The sequence below is a fragment of the Tiliqua scincoides genome, chromosome 5 (assembly GCF_035046505.1).
Source record: "Tiliqua scincoides isolate rTilSci1 chromosome 5, rTilSci1.hap2, whole genome shotgun sequence".
In the NCBI taxonomy this organism is placed as follows: domain Eukaryota; kingdom Metazoa; phylum Chordata; class Lepidosauria; order Squamata; family Scincidae; genus Tiliqua; species Tiliqua scincoides.
The window spans coordinates 123,627,647-123,651,652 of NC_089825.1; the positions used below are offsets into that span (position 1 = coordinate 123,627,647).

Consider the following 24,006-nt stretch of genomic DNA (forward strand, 5'->3'; position numbering starts at 1 on the left):
GAATAATTATTTAGTTATTTGAACCATTTAGTTATTTGAGCCATTTAGTTTGTTTTTTCTCTGTAAACCGCTTTGTGATCTTTCAGTTGAAAGGCGGTATATAAATACTGTTAATAATAATAATAATGCAGCCCCTCTTACTGTGGGTAGCACAGAATAAATGCACAGATAAACCTGAATAGAGAGGTGCAGTTGCTATAAGAATCTTTTATCAGTAAAGAAGCATCTATCCACATAGATAGGCAGATGGGTCCAACAGCACTGATGGGGATAGACAGATGGGTCCAGCAGCACTGATCTCAGGAGATGAGTATTTGATGGTACGTGGATGTCATACAGAGCACAAGAAAGACTGTCGGACAGTGAATGGACAAAAAACAACTTGAGATCTTTGTAATCTAGTCTGTAAGCCATGTAAAACACTTTATTTTTATTGACCAGTCTTGCATAATGATATGGCATTATCAGGGTGATTAACAGTAGGAAGTAAAAGGACTAAATGTATCTAAAAGATGCAGGCTTTTCAGTGGGAGAATTTCCTAGGCTGATCCTGCCTCACTCCCAAAATACAGTGCACTGCCAACACGATCACTGCATTTTCCAAGACAAGTGGGCCTCTGTGGTTATTGGCCATGTGGAAGGTGATTGAACAGTTCCTGCCTCTCAGGGTTCCTTTGGGCATATGGGAAAGCACTCCAGAACTGTTCAGAGGCTGTCTGACTGCTCCCCCTGACTCTGCAGCATCTGTGCCTGCATCTTCTGTAGCATTTCCTGCATCCGACGGAGCTGAGGAAAGAGAGGAAGAGATGCTGAGACTGCTGTCTTCTACGGTACTGCCAGCTGCCTACAGCCAGCACAGGACTGTACGTAGATGGCAGGAGGGGCAGCTGGTTGACCTGTTGCTCAGTGGTCAATGAGCACTCCCTCAGGACCTTAACCACGTGGCCCTTCACCCACCAGCAACTCACCTCCTCGTCTTTCTCACGAATTAATTTTTCCGTGTCGGTCAGAGGCAGGAGTGGCAGCTCGGTAGCACTTTGTCGCGACAGTTTTCTAGGGAGGCAATAGAGAGCTTGTGATTGAAGAACCCAGGCGTCCAGCCTCCTCCCTATGAATTTTCTAATGAATTTTCATAGGGTCATAGATGGTGCAGAGTTCTGGCTTAGAGTATGCTACAAACCGGGATGGCCCCAGATGGAATATCACATCTGCCAAGAACTTACAAAAGGGCAAGTTAGTCTCTCAGCTATAGGCCTCCCCTCCCCACATTATAGGGATAATCATACTGTCCTACCATACAGGGTAGGGATTACAGCAAGATAGTATCTATGGCTGAACACCTGAAAGAGCTACATACATGCTAATTATTACTTTTGCTAAGGCGGGAGTTATATTATAGACCTATTCTTTGAGTAGCAAGTATGACTAGTATTCCCTCTTTTCTCTGCCAGCTCATCTTCCTGTGCAGGCATACTGCTATCTTTCTTTTGTTAATAAGACCCCAAAAGGATTCTAAATCTTTCCCTTTGTTAGAATTCTTTTCAATCTGAAAATAACCTCTTTGGCACACTAAGTGGAATAAGCCATTAAAGAAGGAGGCGCAGAGGCAGAAACAACAAGAGAGGAAAACTCAAAGCTGGCCTGGAAATATAATTTACAAGCCCCAGTACATTCTGAGTGAGTGTCTCTTCTTTGGGGCACTGGTTAAACAAAGCAGGCTTCCTTGCAGTCTCATAGTAGCTCATGTTCACAGCTCTCCCCTGAAACAGAACACCACTTACGCATACATTTGGTTCTTTTTCTGTTGAAACCTGCAATTGCCAGATCACTTCCCCAAATTCACTGGAAAAATGGCCATCATGTTTAGGATGCATCTATGTGGCGTGCTCCTCGTTATGCTTTATGAACCTGATCATACGTTTCCTTGCCTTAAATTCTTCGCCCCCATCTCTTTGTGACTTCCCTACCTGAGGAAGCACCTCAGTGCAGTGCGCTAAATTCCCCACCCCTTGGATACATGGGACTCCCTGGGCTGGCTTACGCGCGGCTGCTGCGGTCCCGAGCTCCAGTCCTGGTCAGACTCTGGATGCACTGTGCGCGGTAGTTTTCATAGTGGACTTCATGGGTCACATCCTTTAAATCTTGCATGTGGGTTTGAATCAGCATGTTCCTAAGCTTGAGGAAATCGCAGTGAGCGGAGTTTTCCACTAGGAGGAGGCAAAGTGAACAAAGCTGTCAGTCACTTCCTGTGACACAGGGCCCCATAAGCACTTTCACCTTTAATGCTACTTACCTTCTACTGTTCCCCAAGGATATTGCCTCCCCCGGAACACTTTATCTTTCAACTCTCTGACCACCTGACTAGATCCAATTACAGCAAAAGGGATGCTATGCTAGAGGGAGAACACCAATTGGACTCATAAGCCTTAGGGCTCCCCTCCAAATTACCCCACTCACCCTCCTCCCCTTAGACCTCAGTGGTCTCCAGACTGATTCTCACCTTCATCTCAGCATCCTGAGTTTTGAACTCTTCATCTTCGTCCGAATCGCAGTCGGGAAACTCATAAATATTAATCCCATTTTCTTCTAACTCCTGCCGGATCTGTGGGTTGAAGGGGATTAAAGCCTACAGCTTAAACAGCCATGAGATTGAGCACTTGAGATGGGGGCAATAGTGGGATACAAGGATTAATGACTGCAGGAGAGCTCCCTGCTGTGTGCATCTGTTCCAGTCCACCGTATCGGAGGTTCTCCTTCAGATGCCTCACCTTCTTCTTCTTGTGCTGCACTTCTGTTGGAGTCAAGCAGTCAGCCTTTCCAATCACTGGCACAATATTGACTTTGTCATGGATAGACCGGAGGAATGCTATGTCTATGGGACGGAGTCTGTGGCAGAAGAGGAGGTGTTAGTCTTGACTTCTTTCAGAGCAGTGAGGAGTTGTGCCTCGCAGCCCGTCTGTGCCAACTTTGAGCTTATGTACCCAACTTTATGTGGAATTGAGACTGAAGTGTTCTGTTCCTGACTATTGGGAGTTGCAGGATGTGGTGAAAATCCCATTTCCCCTCCTATTTTTGGACACTTCAACACCTCCCCCAGCTTCTGTGATCTCAGCATCCTAAAAACTGCTGAAAGGTCTTATTGCCTTAGCCCTTCAGTGCCAGCCACATGGCATCCGAGACAGGATGGTGTGTGAATTGAACATAAGAACAGCTCTGCTGGATCAGGCCAAAGGCCCATCTAGTCCAACATCCTACATCTCACAGTGGCTTACAGCACCAGTGGGCGCTGGCTGGGTATTTCCTTGGCTAACTCATCTGCAGAGGCGTGGCATGTAAGGGACCCCACCTTGGCACAGGTCAAAGGGTTCAGGTACTCACAAACTATCTAAGTGGATGATCGTCATCAATAATCACAGGTTTTATGACATCAACAGGTTTTTTTTAAGTTCTGGCACACAGGTCGTTGAGGTTGTGGCCTCTCGTTCATTGTTAGAGGCTTCTCTAGGCAGAGAAGGGTACTAAATGCTACCTGGCCGACCCAGGATGCTCATTGGTTCTCCCTAACAGGATGGGCTGTAATGACTCAGCGTGTGGTTGGTCTGTGGAACTCCTTGCCACAGGATGTGGTGATGGCGACTGGCCTGGACGCCTTTAAAAGGGGATTGGACAAGTTTCTGGAGGAAAAATCCATTACGGGCTACAAGCCATGATGTGTATGCGCAACCTCCTGATTTTAGAAATGGGCTATGTCAGAATGCCAGATGCAAGGGAGGGCATCAGGATGAGGTCTCTTGTTATCTGGTGTGCTCCCTGGGGCATTTGGTGGGCCGCTGTGAGATACAGGAAGCTGGACTAGATGGGCCTATGGCCTGATCCAGTGGGGCTGTTCTTATGTTCTTATGACTTCCACTTTTTCTGGGACTTTGCCTGTAGTCTTTGCCTTTGGCTTGGCTTTCTAGCACAGGCCCTGGCCCCAGCCCCAACTCTATAGCTATCTCTGGCTCAGTCCTGACACTGTGCCCAGTAATTAATTTTTTTTGTAAGATCAAAAACCAGCTTCCAGGATTCAAATCCTTCTAGAAACTCTACTCCAAATCCAGATAATGTGTCAATTGGCAAAGGTACTCTGCATGTTCTCAACTGCATTCTTTATTATCACTTCCCTTATCCCCAAGGTTGAAAGGGGTGCTGGAAACAAATTTTGGTTCCAACTTAAGCTCTGATTGTCCCTTCGCTGGAGAGTTGTGGTTCCTGGCTATGACCCACAATTACATGTCATAACCTTCACAACGTACCCATGTCCAAAAGGCGATAGGACATAGAGACAGCAGTGCACCCGTCCATCCTGTATGTTCTTACGGTCCAGGCCACTCTCATCTCGAAAATACTGCTCAAACTGACAGTCGATATAATGGGCAATTGGCTTCCAACTATAAAAACAAGAGATAGGAGGAGAAAAGGTGAGTACATGAGAACAGCTACATCCAGTGTTGAATTCACAATTACTAATTAGAGTGGTTTCTTTATTTCATTTTATTTCTTCCATGATAGAAATCAAGACTGTCCCCATCCCATCCAGGTAGGTCCCTGACAAGCCCAAGATCTGCTTAATCTCTGCAGTATTTGTGCCCTCAGTCCACAGTTGCGTCTTTTCAGAAAACAAAATTTCCAGTCATGGATGTTGCTGAATCAAAGAACATGGATGTTGCTGGAACAAAGGATGTGAAATGATGTGAAAATATTTTACATTTCATGAAAACCTATGCTGAAAGAAATGTGGTGGTGCTCAGTGCTAGCCAACATTTCAGCACTGATACAGTTATGCTAATAGAAAGCATCCTGCTTCCCTATACATGCTTACCAAATGCAGAATTTAGCTCAGCAAGATATACCAGGGTTTCACTTTGAGTGCCTGGGCTCTTAACCAGAATTAGACCAACAAACCATGGTTAGCAGTAATTATGGTTATGTCTGCACTGGGCCAAAGATGTAAGTTGGCTGGTAAGCACTGAATTATGGCAAAGCATGTGTTTAGGAATGTAATTGGAATTAATACAAATATTTGTATCTACATCCTAGTTTCCTTGGTCTTGCTTTTATCATGGGTCAAGTAGTAGGGACAGGGGCTGGACTGAAAGGCCTGGAGCAAATGCCTGAAGATTGCCTTCACACAGGCATATATTACTTCAACTTGTAGCTGATCAAGTGGTCTGCTGCCATTGTGTATGACAGCCTGGGATATGAACACTCTGTGCTAGTGCACAATGATCCACAGTGGCTCTTCCCACTATGCCAGCCATTGATAGATGTCACAGGGTGCTGAATACACATGTGTAAGCTCACTCTAATCCTCTGCCTCTCTAAATTTCAGAAGCTGGCAAGGGATGTGGTCCTCATTTTCCTTCCAAAGAATGGACTCCCAGGCTCCTGAATTAGAACAGCCTTCTTTCCTGGAGAAACCTAGAATCCTAGTTTGCCTGCTGTAACTTCTTACTCAGCACTGCCCCAGGAAACAGAGGTACATGCACAGGTTCTCTTACCACTCAGCATTGTCCACTGCATCCCCAAATCCTGGAGTATCAATCACTGTCAATTTGACTTTCACACCCCTTTCTTCAATATCCACAGCATGTTTGACAAGTTCCAGTGTCTGAGGAATCCTGGCTGGGAGGTGGAGGAAATGGGAAAACAGTCAGCACTATGGTCTTCTCGCCAGCTTCTCCCCTCTCCCAATGTCCCACACCAATGCCTACTCACCCTCTGCATCTGGAACCACCCGATCTTTATACAGGTCTGTTAAGAAAAGGCTATTGACAAGAGTGGATTTTCCTAGGCCAGACTCTCCTGTAGAATGAATGAGTGGGAGGATATATAAACAAATGATTCTGGAATTCTTAGAAGTGGTACTGCTGGGGCATGTGACCAATTTGTACAAGACTGAGACTGTGGTGCTAGGTTCTCCCTCCTGCCTTGGAAGGAAAATATTTCATAGTGGGTTACAGCAGAGGGCCTGAGAGCAAGGCCTCCCAGAATGCTACCCCTTACATACCATCTTGAAAGGTGGTGTAACTCAAAACACTTTCCAAGATGGCTTTACACTAAAAGCAGACAAACTGCCCATAAAGCAAGCACTCATCATTTACCATCCTTTACTAGACTATTCAGAACCCTACAGTTAGGAGCCTCTCTTCATTCTGTGCAACATTACTGTAAGAAGTGAAAAGAAAAATTCAGATGGTCTGGGCAGTATTTCTACTTGAGAAGTGGAGTAAGAACTTCCAGGCTGAAATAAGCCAGGAGCAGGGATATAGGAGTTTGCTGGGATGGGGGAAATTGGCACAGTGTTCTTTACCTGCCACCATCAGAGTGAAGTCAAACCCCTTCTTCACAGATTTCCTGTGGACTTGACTGGGTAGGGTAGCAAAGCCAACATAATCTTTATCCTGAGGCACACAATAAAGGTTACATTAGGAGACATCTTTCTGTCTGGACCGTCCCAGGTATTCTGAGGGATCCCCATGACTCCTTTCCCAGGTGGGGGTATGGAAAGGCAGCAAGGCAAAAAGCTATGATTCTTACCATAGCTGGTCTCTGGTGGAATTGGGGAGATGCTGCAGTGATGTCTGTGCACCTTGTGTCTCGCCGACACAAGAGGAAGTGGTAAATTGACAGGAAGCCAGCTCTGCACCCCTTTCCAGCATCCTGAGCGCCCATTGGTTGGCCCACTCAGCTTTCATTTCCTGTGCTCTATTTTCCACCTGAGAATCAGTGACACTGGTCTTAAGCTGAAGTGTCACCAAAGTACAAGTCTTCACTTTAAGTTGTTTCATTTAAAGTCATTTTGTTATAAGTTGTTGAGGAGGAAAAAAATTGACTCCTGCATCTCTGTGGAGTTTGCACGTTCTCCCCATGTCCATGTGGGTTTTCTCTGGCTCAGAAAACTCATATTTATTGCACTGTTTCATATTAGAAGTGTTTGGGGTCTTTATTTAGAAGTTTGGTGATGATTTTGTGACCAGAAATACGCTGTTGGAATGAAACTCTTGCTTATGTATGTAATTAGCCCATGATGAAATTGGTTTCATTATACATCTTTTTGCTTAAAGTTGCAGTTTCCAAGAACCTATCGACAACTTTAAGCGAGGTCTTGGAATATTTTTGTATGAATATGCATTCCTACCTTTCCTTTACCCTCATTTATGAAATGTAGTTTTGTTTAGTTTATATCAGCTTGGAGATTATCTTGGATAAATGATCCTGGAATATCCCTACCTGAGGTGCCAGCACATTATGAATTGAGACCCACATTCACAGACAAAGTCTGTGATCAACCACTGAGAACCAACCCCATTTCCAAATGCCCCCATTTGGGCAGGCTATGGCTTGGGGTTGTTACATCTGAACTAGAAACCATGGTTTGGAATGTTGCTCCACCCTCAGAGGCCATCCTTTGTGATCACATCTGAGAATTATCAAGAGAGATGGGCAAAAGAAGGAAGCTTCATAAACCGTGTTTTGCCTGTACGTGTCTGGAACAGAAATCATGGTTGGAATCTAAGCCAGTGTTTCTCAAACTGTGGGTCGGGACCCACTAGGTGTGTCACGAGCCAATTTCAGGTGGGTCCCCATTCTTTTCAATATTTTATTTTTAATATGTTAGACTTGATGCTACCATGGTATGTGACTGCGTTAGGGGAAATGTTACAGACTTGTACTTTTAACAAGCTACTATATAGTATATTATTTTAACAATGATAGTAAATGGGACTTACTCCTGGGTAAGTGTGAGAAGGATTGCAGCCTAGGATTGTTAAAAATTGTCCTGCTTGCTAATGTCACTTCTGGTCATGACATCACTTCCGGTGGGTCCTGACAGATTCTAACAGATAAAAAGTGGGTCCTGGCGCTAAATGTGTGAGAACCACTGATCTAAGCTACAGTTAGCAAAAACAATGATTGACATTGTGTCTGAACCAATCCAACCCCGCCATCCTTGTACACTATATCCTATTTACGTGTGGATTTTTGTGTTTTAAACATTTTTTCACATAGAATGTGAATAAGTTTCATGTGCACAGGTGTGTGTGTTCCTCAGTCTTAAGACATTTTCCAAACTAAACTAAACATTAGATTAGAACTGGGGTCGGCAACCTGCCATTCTGGAGCCGCAAGCGGCTCTTTGAGCCTTCGGCTGCGGCTCTGTGTGGGGCCAACCCGTCCCGGGGGAGGGGCTCGCCCCTCCCGCAACGCAGCTGCCGCTCACCAGCCCGAGCATATGGGCTGCGACTGCGCCCCATAGGAGAGGGCGCGAGAGCGAGCCCCCACCGCCGCATGTTCCCGAGCCACAGCCCGAGCACACGGGCTGCAGCTGCGCCCCATTGGAGAGGGCGCAAATGACTGGCCGCACGTTCCCTCTTGCCGGAGCCGCAGCCCGAGCCTGTGCGTGTCTCCTCAGAAGTAAGTCCCATTGAACACCCTGATGATCTCCCCTTCCCACAAGCAGCCCTGACCCCAGGGATCCAAGGCAAAAGCAAGCAATTGAATGCAGCTGCTCTCTCCTCCTCCCAAGCTCAGAGCACAATCCTGTGCGTGTCTCCTCAGAAGTAAGTCCCATTGAACATCCTGATGATCCCCCCTTCCCACAAGCAGCCCTGACCCCAGGGATCCAAGGCAAAAGCAAGCAATTGAATGCAGCTGCTCTCTCCTCCTCCCAAGCTCAGAGCACAATTCTGTGCGTGTCTCCTCAGAAGTAAGTCCCATTGTGCTTGCTCCCAGGAAAGTGTGCACAGGATTACAGCCTTCAAACTCCCCACTCAGCACCCCCGTCACTCACTCACACTCTCACTGCTTGATTTCCTTCACTTGGAAACTTGAAAGGGGTTTGGAGACCCCTGCACCAGATGGTATTCTGTATATGTTTGTATACTGTATGTGTAACATACTGTATATGTAGCACCAAAGCATATTTCATGGTTGTGAAGTAATCACTGTTAGTATGCCTTTTATTTTATGCAGTTTTGAACTCTTAGCTTGTTTGTTCAGGAGCACTTTTGTGAACAGTGTTAAGTAGTACTAAGTGGTCTTGTTCAGAGGTAGTATTGTGGGAAAGGCATTTACAGAAGTACAGAAGTAAATGACAGTATCCTTCACAAGCAGTTCACCTGTGCACAATCTAAAACTGTTGTTCTCCAACTGTGGGTCTGGACCTGATTTTTAGTGGGACCGCTAAGAGGGGAGTGTATTATATAACTGGGACCTATAAGAGGGGAGCGCAAACTATATATGCAGTGTTATCTTCATTTTAGATGTCAAAAGGGTTTTGTGGCTCCCAGGGTTTGCTTTTTTCCGGAAAACGGGTCCAAATGGCTCTTTGCCTGTCTAAGGTTGCCGACCTCTGGATTAGAACAATATTATATAAAGTTAAGAGAGGAACTAAATCCATTATTAACCCAGCCAAGCCATTGTGGTGAGGTAATGAAGAGCTTTGCTAGAATACAGCACAGACTCCAAAAACGTTCTCCAAAAATGAACTTTTCCCCTCAAAATATTCAGCCTCGGACTCCGTTAGGGGCCTTCAATCTCAGGTGCCACCCAGGCCGTCCTTAAGAAAGTCCTACTACACCCCCTACTGGTTGAATATCCCCAGTAGGATTGATGTTGACAAAACATTTCAGATTGTTGAATCTTTATAGTGACCACAAAAAAATGCAATGCACACATTTATACCCTGACATTTCCTGGGTTGTAGATAAATGTATATTTTGAGATAACTTGGTTTGGCTGCTAGCCTGCTTGCCTTGTGATTTCTCAGTGCCCTTAATAGTCAGTTGATGTTACTTTCTGAGAGTTCATTGCTAGCTGCTGATGTTTTTGACCTGGAGAGTTCTCTTGTGTTTGGAATGGGAAAATCTCCCCTCCTTCCCGACATACTTTTTCCTGCTGAGTATTGTGTGTACTATGAGACACTCTCATCGCTTTCCACAGACACACACACCCTGCAGGGCGTTGCAGAGAGACCACACCCTAGCCAATGAATGGAAATGTGCACAGCCATTAAGGATGCATTAAGGCTGCACACTGCCTTATTAAGCATTAAGCATTGTTAAGCATTGTTATTAAGCATTGCTTATTAAGCATTGTTCAGACTAGCCCACTTTTGTCCACTCAGATGCTCTCCCAAGTTCTTGGCCAGGCAGTAAACCTGAGACCTGGGCAACACATGGGCTCAGTCAGCCTCCTCAAAAGACTCTTTTCTCAACTTTCTGAGGATAGACACCAGTTTGGGCAAAACTAAAGTCATCACTCCATTTAGAGACCAGCCACTGAAGATGTCACATTCTCTTCTTTCTCTCTTGCATTGGAGAACATTCTGATGTAACCCCCTTCCCCCATTGCTCAGGGGACCACCTGATCTGTTCTTTCGTCACTCTGACACGGTGCAAAATCAGGAAGGAACGTGTTTTGCTTGTGTCACCGTCTTCCCCCTCCCTTGTGTGACACGTGGTGGGGGGGAGAAACTCACAGGAAGATTTTGAAATTCAGAAACTACTCTCACCTCTTCCCCCTCCCCTGCTTTTTGTTTTGCCTCAGTCAGTCTTTCCCCTGAAACCTCGCTTTGGGTCTTATTGAATTCTTCAGTTGGTGGCCTGGCACCCCTGCCAGTCATGCCCTCTAGGGAGTAAGTCCCTGCACTCTTTATGCCACCCACCATGGCTGGTGTGCCATGTCTGTTCCACCTTCTGACAGTTCTGCTTGGATCAGTTCTTCAAGGTACGTTGCACTTGGTGGGCAAAGGGGCCCCTGAAATCTCTTGGGTATTTATTGCTTATAGCAGCCAAAATGAAAAGTCTGCAGACATTGAGCCCTAGGTCTAGGCAGGGTTGAAGAGATTGGAACATCGCATGTGGCCACACCGGGACATGTTTGTATTTTGCCACTTTTGTGCAGTGCAATCTTATGCATTTGAATTCAGAAGTAAGTCCCGCTGTGCTCCATGGGCCTTGCACCCAATGGTGTGCCTCAAATTACAGCCTTAGAGGATTTCATCTTGATGGGTTGCTTTTGGAGTGAATGACAGATAGGAAGATTAAGAACATAAGAAGAGCTCCACTGGATCAGGCCAGTGGCCCATCTAGTCCAGCTTCTTGTATCTCACAGTGGCCCGCCAAATGCCCCAGGGAAAGGGGGACAGAAATTAAGGTTGCAAGGAAATTGCTTTATTTGAAGGGTTTGGTGAAAAAAAAAATTTTCTAGTTTTTTCCTCTGCACTGGCAGATATCCAACATGTATGCAGTTTAGAAACATTAATGTTCCAAGTTCATTATAGGGTCTGCACATTGCTGTTCTTGGATGGTTGCTTGCCCCAGTCCTGCAGATCTGAGCCTCTAAGCATATTAATGGCTGGCAAACTTCGGGGAAGGAAATACTGAGAACGGATTTTGTAATATATTCTAGTAGTTAAAAGACTGGCCAGACTGCATCATACAAACTGTGTATTGGATGAAGGACTGTGCTGGTCTGTGAAATGGGTTAAAGCCCAATCCTATGCATGCCTACTCAGAAGTAAGTGCCATTATAGTCAATGGGGCTTGCTCCCAGCTAAATGTGGATAGGATCGGGCTATGTGTCTTTAAGGTGGTACAAGACTCTTGTTTTTGCTGCAACAGACTAAGGGCACAATCCTAACCAACTTTCCAGCACTGACTTAGCCGCAGTGCAGCCCCCAAGGTAAGGTAACAAGCATGCCCTTACCTTGAGGAGGCCCCCTTGACTGCCTCCCCACTGCAGGATGCAGTGCACGCCACATTGGCACAGCTATGTAAGTGCTAGAAAGTTGGTTAGGATTGTGCCCTAACAGCACAGATGTAAGCTCCACTGTGTTCAGTGGAAGTTCATCCACAGTAAGTGGATGTTCATCCACATGTACAGGACTGCAGCTTACCTCAGCTGCCCTTCTGGAAACTGCCCACCTGGCCTCCAGAAGTGGTTGTTTTAGGATGCTGTATGGACAGTGAACACAGAAGGAGTTCTGCCGGATCAGACCTGTTTAAAGCTCTGTTTAATGGTGTCAAGCATTGTGTTTCCCTGCTGTGACCAACCAGATACCTCCCCTGCTTGGCTTCCTAGCAATTGTTCTTCACTGAGTATGGACCTGGAGGTAGCAGACCTATCCGACATAACTATTAGCCAATGCTAGAAGGTTCTTCCGTGAATTTTTCTGCTCTCCCTTTAAAGCCAGCTAAGTGAGTGGCTGTCGCCATGTCTTGGTCCAGACAGTGTATTCCATAAATTAAACCCACACTGTGACATTCAAGGAAGTACTTTCTCTTGTTTGTCCTGAATTTCATTTTGATTAGTTTACTGATGATCCTGAAATTGGGTAGTTCTGGGTCATCAGGAGAGAAGGGGATAAAAATCTTTTCTCTATCCACTTTCTCCACATTGCAGCATAAGATTCACTTATGTCCCCCCCTTAGTCATCATTTTCTCTAAACCAGTGCTCTTCAAACTTTTTCGTGCCATGGCCCCCAGAAAATAAATCATAAATAAAGTATGAGACTGTGGATACGCCACTGATCCCGCCCCTCCCTCCCAGCACCTGATCCACCCCTGCCCAGCCCATTTCCCCTACCTGTTGTGTCTTCACAACAACCCTGTGAGATAGCAATCTCTTTTAAGGGCTGGCCTTAAAAGCTTTAGGGTAAAACAGCAAGAAGAGGGTGTGCAGGATTAGATCAAGAACTCTGTTGTGATACGGTAGTAGCGTTACTGGATTGGGTACAAGCCCTCTTTTGCACAGGCTTTGAATGGTTGCCGTCCCCGTCCCCAAATGAGGCTTGGGTTGCAACTCACAGTTGAAGAACACTGGTCTAAACTAAAAAGCCACACATCTATTAGCTTTTCCTCCTAGGGAAGGTGTTCTGATTCCCTGATCATTTTGCTTGTGCTTTTCAGCTCCTTTTCTTAGGAAACCCACCCGCATACTCCCTGCCCCAATCCCTTAGCCATGCCATAGCAACTGCTAAGGTTGATGCCATTGTAATGAATGTATCTGATCTTTGAAAATATTTGTCTCTGCTGCCTCACCAGGGCTTCATTTTGAGTCTATAAGCTCACACTTCTTTTCACTGCCATGACTTAGTCCTGGAAGATGAGAAATAAAAGGAGAAGAGATTTTATTTACATATTTATTGTAAAGTATTTATATCCCTTTTAAACCTTTCCCTTTTAGAACAGAATGCCCAAAGGGTCTAACAACATATAAATACAACAAAACACAAGATAATAAAATAACAAACACAATTAGAAAAATAGCAAGCAAAGACCACAAATCATAGAGGAGAGAAGGCAGTATGAAACAACAAGAGTGATCAAATCCACAGCCATTTCCTGACATGGGCACCTGTGCAAACAGACTCTTGGAATAAAAGGAGGTCAGATGCAGCAGTGCTGTGGGGCCAGCAAGTGCCATTTTGACATCACCATCATGCATAGGCAGCCTTCATTCAGAAAGTTCACAAAGGTCAACATTCTTGTAGCCTGACCTACCTTCCAAGATTGTTGTGAACCGAAATGAGTGAAACTATGCTCAGAGGGAAGGAAAGAGATTAAGGAGTAAGGTAGGGCTAGAGTCTACTGACTGATTAAAAAAGAAATCATGTTCTTGTGCCTCTCACACCTGTCTGAGGTTTAGAAATCAGCAGGTGAAGTGTTCATGGTACTGTCCTGATTACTACCACCCAATTCATGTCTGCACATGCTAAAGGACCATCTACCATGGCCAGCTGAAGAGGTGGCCATTCTGCAGGTGCCCATTCTGCAGAGCTTTAAGAAAATAAGGGGCTGTCTGAAAGCTTGTGGAGAGGGCTATAGCCGGGGTATTCCAAGAGGTGGAGCATGACATTTTCTGAAACTTTCCCCAAACATGGGGGTGTAGGATGTGGAAAAGCCATGTCTATTTGTCTCACAAAAGTTAAAGGTGTAGAATACCTACCCCCCCCTTTTTTTAAGTGCCAATTTGGTTAATCACACATCTTAAGGAGATGGAAGTCCCATTGCATTCAGTAAACCCACACTGCACTGTTGTGTGAACCGCATACCTGTGATAATATTGCTTGCCTCTGTTTCTCTTCCATCACCACATAATCTTTCCAACTGGGTTTGTTTTCCATGTGCTGCATGAAAATAGTGTGTGGGACCCACCTTGATAGTATCAATGGTGGCACTGACAGAACTGCAGCCTCGTGTCTAGCAAACCAGACTTCTCGCCCCTTTAGGTCTAAGGCAAGACAGGCAGCTAGCCCACAAAGGAAATCAGTCTGAATGAAGCCTGCTGTGGGAACATGGGGGTGAGATGCAAGCAACAGATTTGCCAGCTACTTTATGGTCTCTGCTGCTCTGCGTCTTAACAGAAGCTCAGCTTGCAAAAACGAGAGCCAAAGAAAAGTTGAACTGATGTCATGGTGCTCCAGTACCAGGAAAAGTCTCATCTGCTCTGTGCATTTGTGTGTTTCAGGTTCCAGAATTAGTTCCCAAACCAGTGAATTTTAAGTGTTGTTAGCCGCCTTGGTTGCCCTTTGAGGAGAAAGGCAGATTACAAATCCAATAAATAATAATAATTTTTTTAGCCTTACTTCCCAAATTACAGGACTGAGGACTTATTGGTCTAAGCTCCAGTCTTCTCTGTTTACCAGGGACAATCCTGGATACCCCTGGTAAAACACTGTTCTATTTTTGCCCATCTGAGGACACCTTGTTCATTTCTTAGCATGAGTAGCTGGAATTGCCATTCTTCAAGACCTGCTCCCTCCCAAGGTCTCAGTCTCAACATGGGAAGAGCGTGCGTCATCTCTAGTCTGAAAGCATGAGCATGAATATTAAGGCACACTGCAGACCAGAACCTACCATTTCACTCACTGCTGAGTTATCCTTGGAACTGCTGATAGTTGTGCTGTGTACTGACGCTTTAAAAGGCCTGCTTAGAATGCCTCAGGTTGAGAAAGGCCATGTGAAAGAACTGCTAGAGGAAACAGTTCCACTCTTTTCTGCTTGAGTGGTTGAACCTGTATCAAAACTTAGCATTTATATAGCACTGTATCAATACTTAGCATTTATATATATAGTGTTCAAACCACTTCACAGGGACTACTTGATGGTGTCCTTACAACAATCCTGTAAGGCAAGTATTATTGTTCCTGTATTTCAGCTCAGGATGAGAGGGAGTGACTTGCCTAAGGCCCAATCCTATGCATGTCTACTCAGAAATATTATGTTCAATGAGATTTACTCCCAGGAACGGGTGGATAGGATTGCAGCCTGAGTCCATGGCAGAGGCAAGATTTGAGCCAGGGAAGTCCTGATTTATAGCTCAGTCCCTTAGGCACTAAAGCACACCCAGCACTCTATATAATCTCTTCAGGGACCGCATCTATCTTTGTCCCAACCACTAGAAAACTTGTTCTACAATAAGACCAGAAAAATTTAACCAATCATAAATCCAAACATCATTAAAGATGTTTGTTCATCCTTGTGGCTTCTAATCTGGTGGAGATTGAAGAGTGATTATAGAGTAAATGAATGTCTATGATAGATGGCAGAGGGAGCTTTCAGTAATGGGAAGGGAGGGCGGTTTGGGAACTCAGCCAGTGATTCTTAATATGACTGCTGGAGTGTTAGACGTATATCTGTATTCATGAAAATTTGGCAGGTGTCCCCATAGGTCATACTCAAGGTCTACTCAAAAGTCCCCCATGACTTTTTCTCCTTGACTCAGGCTGAAAGCAACTCTTGAGGAAAACCAAGATTCCAGGGTGTGGGGAGGGAGAGAAAAGCCAGAATAAACGTTTGAAGCTTTTTTTGAAAAATTAAAAGAACTCGTTTCCAACTTGCTGCTTTAATGAGTTTAGTAATACACCACTGACACCATAGTCCCATGTGTGCTTTGTGAGAAGTAGGTCCCACTGTGACCAAGGGGATTTACTCCCTAGGAAGCATGCATTGGGATTGCGGTCTGAAAGTTCTTGGCCCCTATGAATGCACTATAAGATTCACCATCATGCAAGTGAAGAATCTCTCCCTCACCCTCCGCTAGTCAGCTGGAAAACAGAAAAATGAATATTTGAATCAAACAAACAAAGCTACGTTCTTTTAATAGCAACTAGAAGTTAAAATAACTCCACCCTTCTGCTGAAAAATATTGACACTAATGTACTTCTAGACGTCTAATCTCTGCATGTTTACATGGGCTTAACCTGTGGAACACTTTTTTAAAAATGTCCCTTTGCAAAATACACGCACATGCACAGTATTTAGGAGGCAATGCCCTCAATTTCAGTTCAAAATTATTTTGTATATTATGAAAACACAGAGCAAAGTCTCAGATGGACATCTTGCCTGCCAGAAAGAATTGGGTTCACTGTGTACCATCCAGAGATAGAGCACTGGTGAGCAAGAAGGAAGCCTACTGCTTGCTTACCCTCCCTTTCAGCATGACATAGTATGGAGGAGGAACTGAGGTCTCTGGGCCCAATCCCCAGACTTGCATTACCTAAGTAAATGGGTAGAGGATTGCTGTTCTTCTGTAAGAAAAAATTTCACACACCTTTAATATGCAGGCTGCAATCTTATTTGACTTCACCTTGAAGTAGCCCCTCTGAGCACCTCCCCTCCCACAGCTCTAAAGTTTTGCACCCCACCTCCTGTCTAATGGCAGGAGTACAAGGAAGTATTTAATGAGCACAACGGTCTTGCTATTCACCTGTTTTTAGAGGCTTAAACATCTGTGTTTGATAGCAAATACTTTCAGTGCAACAAAAAACAACTGCAGAAACACTTTTTTTGGACAGCCAGCCACCACAGACTTGTAGCTTGTTGGCAACCTTCAGTCTCGAAAGACTATGGTATCGCGCTCTGAATGGTGGTTCTGGAACAGCGTCTAGTGTGGCTGAAAAGGCCGATTCGGGAGTGACAATCCCTTCCACACCGGGAGCAAGTGCAGTCTGTCCCTGGTCTGTCTCCCTGGCTATGGGCCTTCCTTCTTTGCCTCTTTGCCTCAGACTGTTGGCCAAGTATCTCTTCAAACTGGGAAAGGCCATGCTGCACAGCCTGCCTCCAAGCGGGCCGCTCAGAGGCCAGGGTTTCCCACTTGTTGAGGTCCACTCCTAAGGCCTTCAGATCCCTCTTGCAGATGTCCTTGTATTGCAGCTGTGGTCTACCTGTAGGGCACTTTCCTTGCACGAGTTCTCCATAGAGGAGATCCTTTGGGATCCGGCCATCATCCATTCTCACGACATGACCGAGCCAACGCAGGCGTCTCTGTTTCAGTAGTGCGTACATGCTAGGGATTCCAGCACGTTCCAGGACTGTGTTGTTTGGAACTTTGTCCTGCCAGGTGATGCCGAGAATGCGTCGGAGGCAGCGCATGTGGAAAGCGTTCATTTTCCTCTCCTGTTGTGAGCGAAGAGTCCATGACTCGCTGCAGTACAGAAGTGTACTCAGGACGCAAGCTCTGTAGACCTGGATCTTGGTATGTTCCGTCAGCTTCTTGTTGGACCAGACTCTCTTTGTGAGTCTGGAAAACGTGGTAGCTGCTTTACCGACGCGTTTGTTTAGCTCGGTATCGAGAGAAAGAGTGTCGGAGATCGTTGAGCCAAGGTACACAAAGTCATGGACAACCTCCATGTGCAGAGATTGTAATGCAGGGAGGTAAGTCCACATCCTGAACCATGACCTGTGTTTTCTTCAGGCTGATTGTCAGCCTGAACAATCTAAGCTAAGCTTGTCTAAGCTAGGCTTGTAGCTTAGAGTCTTAGATTAACAGACAGGGTTGGTTTCTAGTGTTCTCCCCCAGGACAGAAGTGAGAGCTGCCCCCAGGGATCCACCAAGACATCCAGAATTTTGCCATTTGTGACTGGGAACTGGAATGTGTCCACACACACTTCACACCAGAATGTAGCAGGAAAGAGGGAAGTCCCTGCTCTGTCACACACTGATCCTTTTTCAAGTTGAAGAAAATGTATAACTTTTACAATGTTCATTTAAAAGTGCAACACATCTGCAGGATGTGGCTGGGGAGGGGGTCTGAGCAACCGTAGCACCAATCTGAATTTTCCTGTAACCTGAAGGGGTATTTTTGGCTGGGAATCTCACCTTCAGACCAATCTCACCTTCAAGATGCAGTATGAACAGCAGAATACATTGCAGGGCTGTTGTAAGCCACTCGTTCTGCTTCAACCCAATTCCCAACCAAGGGAATAATTACAGTGGTCTACTTTGCAAAGTTTATGCAAGCCACTCAATCTGCTATATTAACAGTGGACTACACTGCAGGGTTGCTGTAATCCATGCTCTCAGCCTGCCCCACTGTCATGCAACAGTAACACTGACTGGGCTGCATTGCAAAGCTGCTATAAATCACACTTGGCTTCCCCTCTTCTCTGCATTACGGGGACTTGCTGTGGCAGGTCTAATTTTAAATGTCCAGATCAGGGGTGCTCACACTTTTTTGGCTCGAGAGCTACTCTGAAACCCAGCAAGGCCCGGAGTTCTACCAGGGGGAAGGAAGCGTCTGACAGACACCCCCTTTAATGTATGGAGCCCCTGCTGGAGTCTAGTCAGTTTCGTCAGTTTTGTTGCTGCATGCCTAAAGAGCAGCTAAAGTGTCAGTTTAGTGTCAGCTAAATATGTCAGTTTCGTCTAGTCACTAGACGAAACTGACATATTAACAGTTTGGAGAGACAGGGCTCCTGATCTACTCATTTTGCCTCGCGATCTACCGGTAGATCACGATCCACCTATTGAGCACCCCTGGTCCAGATGTTCCAATTCCTTATGCTTTCATATGAAATAAGACTAGAGTCAGAGCTAGCAGAGACTCCTTTCTTTGCTAGTACCATTTGTTTCAGGGGGGAATATGCTGTCATAGTCATGGTGAAACCCTGGATTTTCCATTGATTTCTATGGCTAGATTTCACTTCCACCCCAAGGGGTGCTTTAGAAGGGCTGCTCTACTCTGCTCTACAGCCTGCATGTTTCTATTCAGTGTTTTTATATGTCTGTGCAAGCCAGTGACAGAACCGTAAAAAAGTGATGAAGAAATGCTCTTTGATAGGCAAAAGAATGCTGGGATATAATACAGAGGCCCAGTAATAGAATGTGTACACTTTATTACTTGTGAATAACTGAGGGCAGATGTACTACTAGGGGACAGAGATTGTACCTGCATTGAATGGAATGTGTGCATAACTGTTCCCAGGTGCTGTTATTGCCTGTCAGTGGCAACTGGTTCATCACAGTGTTCTTAAAAGGCACCACTACAGTGGTACAGATTAGATCGGGACTGGCACATTCATGTGGCAAACTGAAGTGGTTGCTCAGGCAGCAGACTGGGGAAGGGGGCGCCCATCTCTGTCCACCTGCTTGCCTCCCCTGTGCCTCCTGCTCTGTTCACTCCTTAGATTAGAGAAGGAAGAGAGGGGTGTTGAGGAGGAGCTGAAGCTAGAACACTGGAGAGTGCAAGGAGCAGAAGTTGGCACATCATTGGTAAGGCATGCCATCTCAGGATGTCTTGGGCCAGCCCTGAGTTCAGTGGTTGAAGCTGGCAGCTCTCCTGATAGGGCAGAGCTGTCCTATCTACCTACCTCAGAATGCCACGTGCAAGGGAGGGCACCAGGATGTGGGTCTCTTGTTGCCTTGTGTGCTCCCTGAGGCATTTGGTGGGTCACTGTGAAATACAGGAAGCTGGACTAGATGGGCCTATGGCCTGATCCAGTGGGGCTGTTCTTATGTTCTTAACTACAATTCCCAGAAAGCCTTGCAGGTCTCTTGTTATCTGGTGTGCTCCCTGAGGCATTTGGTGGGTCACTGTGAAATACAGGAAGCTGGACTAGATGGGCCCATGGCCTAATCCAGTGGGGCTGTTCTTATTTTCTTATGGCAGTGATTTCCAACCCTTTTAATCTCTCGGAGCGCCATCTGTTTTTTGATCATTGACAAGGCACTGTCAGCAAGGAGTTCACATCTCCCAGTGGCCCTATGAAAAAGGACCCTCCCCCAAACTCTCGTGGCATGGCTGCACACACATTCCTGGCACACCGATATGCCACAACACAGTGGTTGAAAATTGCTGTGATAGGGGAAGGGAGGGCCACTTCCCTCAGTTGTGGTTAGAAAGAGACAGGAAGAGATACAGGCAGTGTTGCAATGACTCCTGCTCCACATGTAGAAGAACATTTTGGGGATGAGGGGTTCTCACAGCATATTGTCTAAGATGGAGGCAGGCAGAAGATAGATCAGGACTCATTGGAAGATCTTTGGGTGATCTGTAGGAGATTGGCCAGCAGGAGTTTCTGACTTTGTGTTTAACAATAACAATCATGTGCTAACTGCTTCTCTCTCATCTTCAGTGCTCCTCACCTGAATAACTTCTAGAGACACCATTGTGTGTGTCCACTGCAGCAAAAACAATGAGTCTTGTAGTTCCTTAAGCTGCATTTATTTCATTGTTTGGTTTTTGTGGTCCACAAGCAGTAACTTGGACATAGATCTATACTTGTATATGCAGCTCATTTCCAGTGCATGGCTCATGAGATGCAGGAGACAAATGGCTCTGCCGCCCCAAGGCACTGTCTTGCATCTGTAACCACCCACAGCTGCTGTCTTGCCCTCAAACTTGGGCAAAATCCAGAGGAGAATCTGCAAGGTTGTCTGCTTGTAACCCAAGAATTATGACTGCTAGCATCTCTTTTTTCTCCTGCACTTGTGATAGCCTAAGAGTAGGTACTGGTACTTAGAAGGTACAGCTTTTATTGGTTTGGAAACAGCATCTAACTGGAGGCTTGGTAGAAGAAAATATAGGCAGCAGAATGCATGCTGAATAAAACAAGGCAGATAAAGAGAGCTTTGCTTTCTTTTGTAATCTGCTGCTGTATCTGTGCCTGTTGCAACAGATTGATGTATAGAGATTAGCAGCAAACCATGATGTTTATCTCTACTCCCCCTGTGAAAAGCTTTGCTGGCTGTTTCCTACAGTTCAAGTTGATATTGCAGGTACAGCAGCCAGCAAGGCCTTTTCTAATGAGTTGGCAACTCAAATACTGCTGAGGGATAACTCAACAGGACCCCAAGTTTGCATTCTTTTGGGAGGGAGGGAGGTGGCTCTAAAAGACTTATGAAAAACCCCATGTCTCAATGTGGCTCCAGTTTTTTAGGAAAGAGGACAAAGAGGGTTACAGCTTCAGGGGTTGCAAAGCCCTGGGTCTCAAACTTTTCATCACTGAGCAAACAACCCACCCAGCTCAGATGATTGAAAAATAAGGGTATCCACTTTTTAGTGACCCATTTCTGTGCCTTTATCAACACAGTCCAATCTAAAAAACAAAGCCTTCGCAGGTGAAGCTTCAGGGCTTTGGGGGAAAAGTCACCTCCTTATTAGGTGCACATGAGCAGGACCTAGGTTAAAGTTGGCAACCCAGCTGAAAGAAGAAAAGCCGAACTTTGTTCAGCCTTGGTTTAAATTTAGCTCATTGTCATCTTCCTAAAATCCTAGTTCCCAGCAGGCCCTCTTTTTTTAATCAAGCTGGGGCTTTTGTGCCCTTTGCTCCCAAATTATTTCAACACAGCAGGATCCTTCCTCTTTCACTTTGTGTTGTCCAATTACAATCAAGGAGAAAACAAACTAAGGGCCCAGCCTTATCCAACTTTCCAACACCGACGCAGCCACAGTGCAGCCTCAAAGAAAGAGAACAAAAGTTTCCTTACTTTGAAGAGGCCTCCGTGACTGCCCCCCCAAGATGCAGGGCATGCCCTGTTGGCATGGCTGCATCAGTGCTGGAAAGTTGGATAGGACTGAGCACTGAGCAGGAGAAGCCAGTATATTTTTTGTCCCAGAGAGACAAAATGAGGACTCTCACCCATTTAAAGAAATCTCAGTCTCTTTATTGTGTGCGTTTTAGATAATGTATAGATTAATTCCATTGTCTAATAAAGCAATACTACTGAAGGCAAAAAGCACACTTGACTTGTCTCTTGAAGCATCACATGACTAGTGATGTACACACATCCCAGCAACAGGTTTTCTTCATGGGTGTGGGAGAAGAGGAAATGTCTCCCCTATAAAGACTCAGAGTGTTTTATAAGTTCTTCTATTAAAATAATGATCAGCTTTTGGAAATCTGCTTCCTAATTAATGGGGTGGCTCCTTTCTAGTTGAACAAAAGGTTTTTAGTTGATTAGTTTAACCCACTAATCAACTAAACTTTGCAGTCCTTGGAACATAGCTAATACAGGTAATGGACAGACATGTTTGTCAACTGCTCCTCCATTGTGAAGCTGTGCCCAGGATCCCTGAGGGAGCTGGGCCATACCTGCACATGCATCAAACATCCCTGTTTTATGCCCATAGACTAGGGCTGCCAACCCATCAGGACTGATATGGAGCATTTGGGAATGAGCGTCAAACTCCAGCTCACCATTGAAAACAATCCTGGAAATTTAACACGACTTCCTTGGCTAAGGATTAATGATACTCTGTGTCATGGTGAAAAAAGAAATCTCCAGGAATAGCTTCCATCAGAGTTGGCAACATTTGTTGCTGGCAACAGAATTGGCAGCAAGAAACAAAACACACTGCCCTCGGTAGTAGTTGGCAACCTTCAGTCTCGAGAGACTATGGTATTGCGCTCTGAATGGTGGTTCTGGAACAGCGTCTAGTGTGGCTGAAAAGGCCGATTCGGGAGTGACAATCCCTTCCATGCTGGGAGCAAGTGCAGTCTGTCCCTGGTCTGTCTCCCTGGCTATCTGCCTTCCTTCTTTGCCTCTTTGCCTCATTCTGTTGGCCAAGTGTCTCTTCAAACTGGGAAAGGCCATGCTGCACAGCCTGCCTCCAAGCGGGCCGCTCAGAGGCCAGGGTTTCCCACCTGTTGAGGTCCACTCCTAAGGCCTTCAGATTCGTCTTGCAGATGTCCTTGTATCGTAGCTGTGGTCTACCTGTAGGGCGCTTTCCTTGCACGAGTTCTCCATAGAGGAGATCCTTTGGAATCCGGCCATCATCCATTCTTACAACATGACGTCTCTGTTTCAGCATAATTAATGGAGCAGAAGTTAAGGAGAACAGGTCTCTTGGAGGAGACTGTTTCTAGGTGAACAACTCCCAGCCTCTTGCTTTACTGAACAGCTTTCAGTTCAGTAAAGTTTTGGTTGAAGTATAACTTTGGCTGAATCTGTCTTTACTGCAGGGGTTGGCAACCTACACCCCACAGGCTGGATCTGGCCTGCTGCCCAAAGTAATCCAGCCTTCTTGGAGCTTGGATTGGGTGGCAAGGCATCCTGCCCAGTTCACCACTTGCCAGACAGGGAATGGTGGAGCTGCGTGGCACAGGGATTCTGTGAGCCTGGGCAGGTGGCTTTGCCATTCCCTGTCTGGCATGCAGCAAATTGAGCAGGAGGCATTTCTTCCTAAGCCAAGCTCTGCGCAGCTGCTTCTAGCTTGGCAACCCAAAAGTATGACCCTTTTAAGCAAAAGGGTCTCTCCTTTACCATGCTCTGCTTTCGACTGTCCTGTTTTCATGGAGGGGATGCACCTGCCCATTCAGGTGCTCCTTCTTGGTCACTGCTTACAAATATTGACCCTCAAAATTGGGTTGCTTGTGTGCTCAGGGCAAGTCTGTCTGCTTGCCTACTGATTTAGGCCTGGAATATGCCTCACATTCCCCTGCAGATCTGAATTTCAGGGGATGCCCAATTGTCCTTCAGAATTAGAGAAGCTAGTCTGCCATTATTGGTGTTCTGTTTGAAGAATGCAAATAACCTTCAGAAAAACCTCAGGGTTTTTTAGGAATTCAGCATGAAAACCACCTGAACTTTTATCTCACCACTACAATTTCACCTGCTAAAGCAGGCCCAGGGGAAAAAAGGGTTGGCAATCCTAGCACTGTTTGTACATGAGTAGAGCTGGAATTGAAACAATGTTTTATTATTTGTACAGGTAAAATTGTAATGCTCACACACGC

The 24,006-nt window shown here is 45.6% G+C and overlaps 1 protein-coding gene across 1 annotated transcript; it reads right to left on the minus strand.

The window, feature by feature from the left end:
* Window positions 1-419: 419 nt before the first annotated feature.
* SEPTIN1 (septin 1) lies at window positions 420-6,621 on the minus strand. Its single transcript, XM_066628987.1, has 11 exons — window positions 6,580-6,621; window positions 6,353-6,443; window positions 5,758-5,844; window positions 5,541-5,664; window positions 4,296-4,430; window positions 2,769-2,886; window positions 2,501-2,602; window positions 2,294-2,393; window positions 2,042-2,207; window positions 969-1,053; window positions 420-786 (listed from the first exon to the last, which is right to left on the minus strand). The coding sequence occupies exons 1-11, from the start codon at window positions 6,580-6,582 to the stop codon at window positions 706-708; spliced, it is 1,092 nt and encodes a 363-aa protein (XP_066485084.1). The 5' UTR covers window positions 6,583-6,621; the 3' UTR covers window positions 420-705.
* Window positions 6,622-24,006: the final 17,385 nt, after the last annotated feature.

What these genes read in the sequence shown, in the direction of transcription:
- SEPTIN1 (XM_066628987.1), bottom strand. An exon ending in TGCAGCACAAGAAGAAGAAG is followed by an intron (nt 2,603 to 2,768) that starts GTGAGGCATCTG and finishes TTCAACCCACAG; the next exon opens with ATCCGGCAGGAGTTAGAAGA. An exon ending in TCCTTGGGGAACAGTAGAAG is followed by an intron (nt 2,208 to 2,293) that starts GTAAGTAGCATT and finishes GCCTCCTCCTAG; the next exon opens with TGGAAAACTCCGCTCACTGC.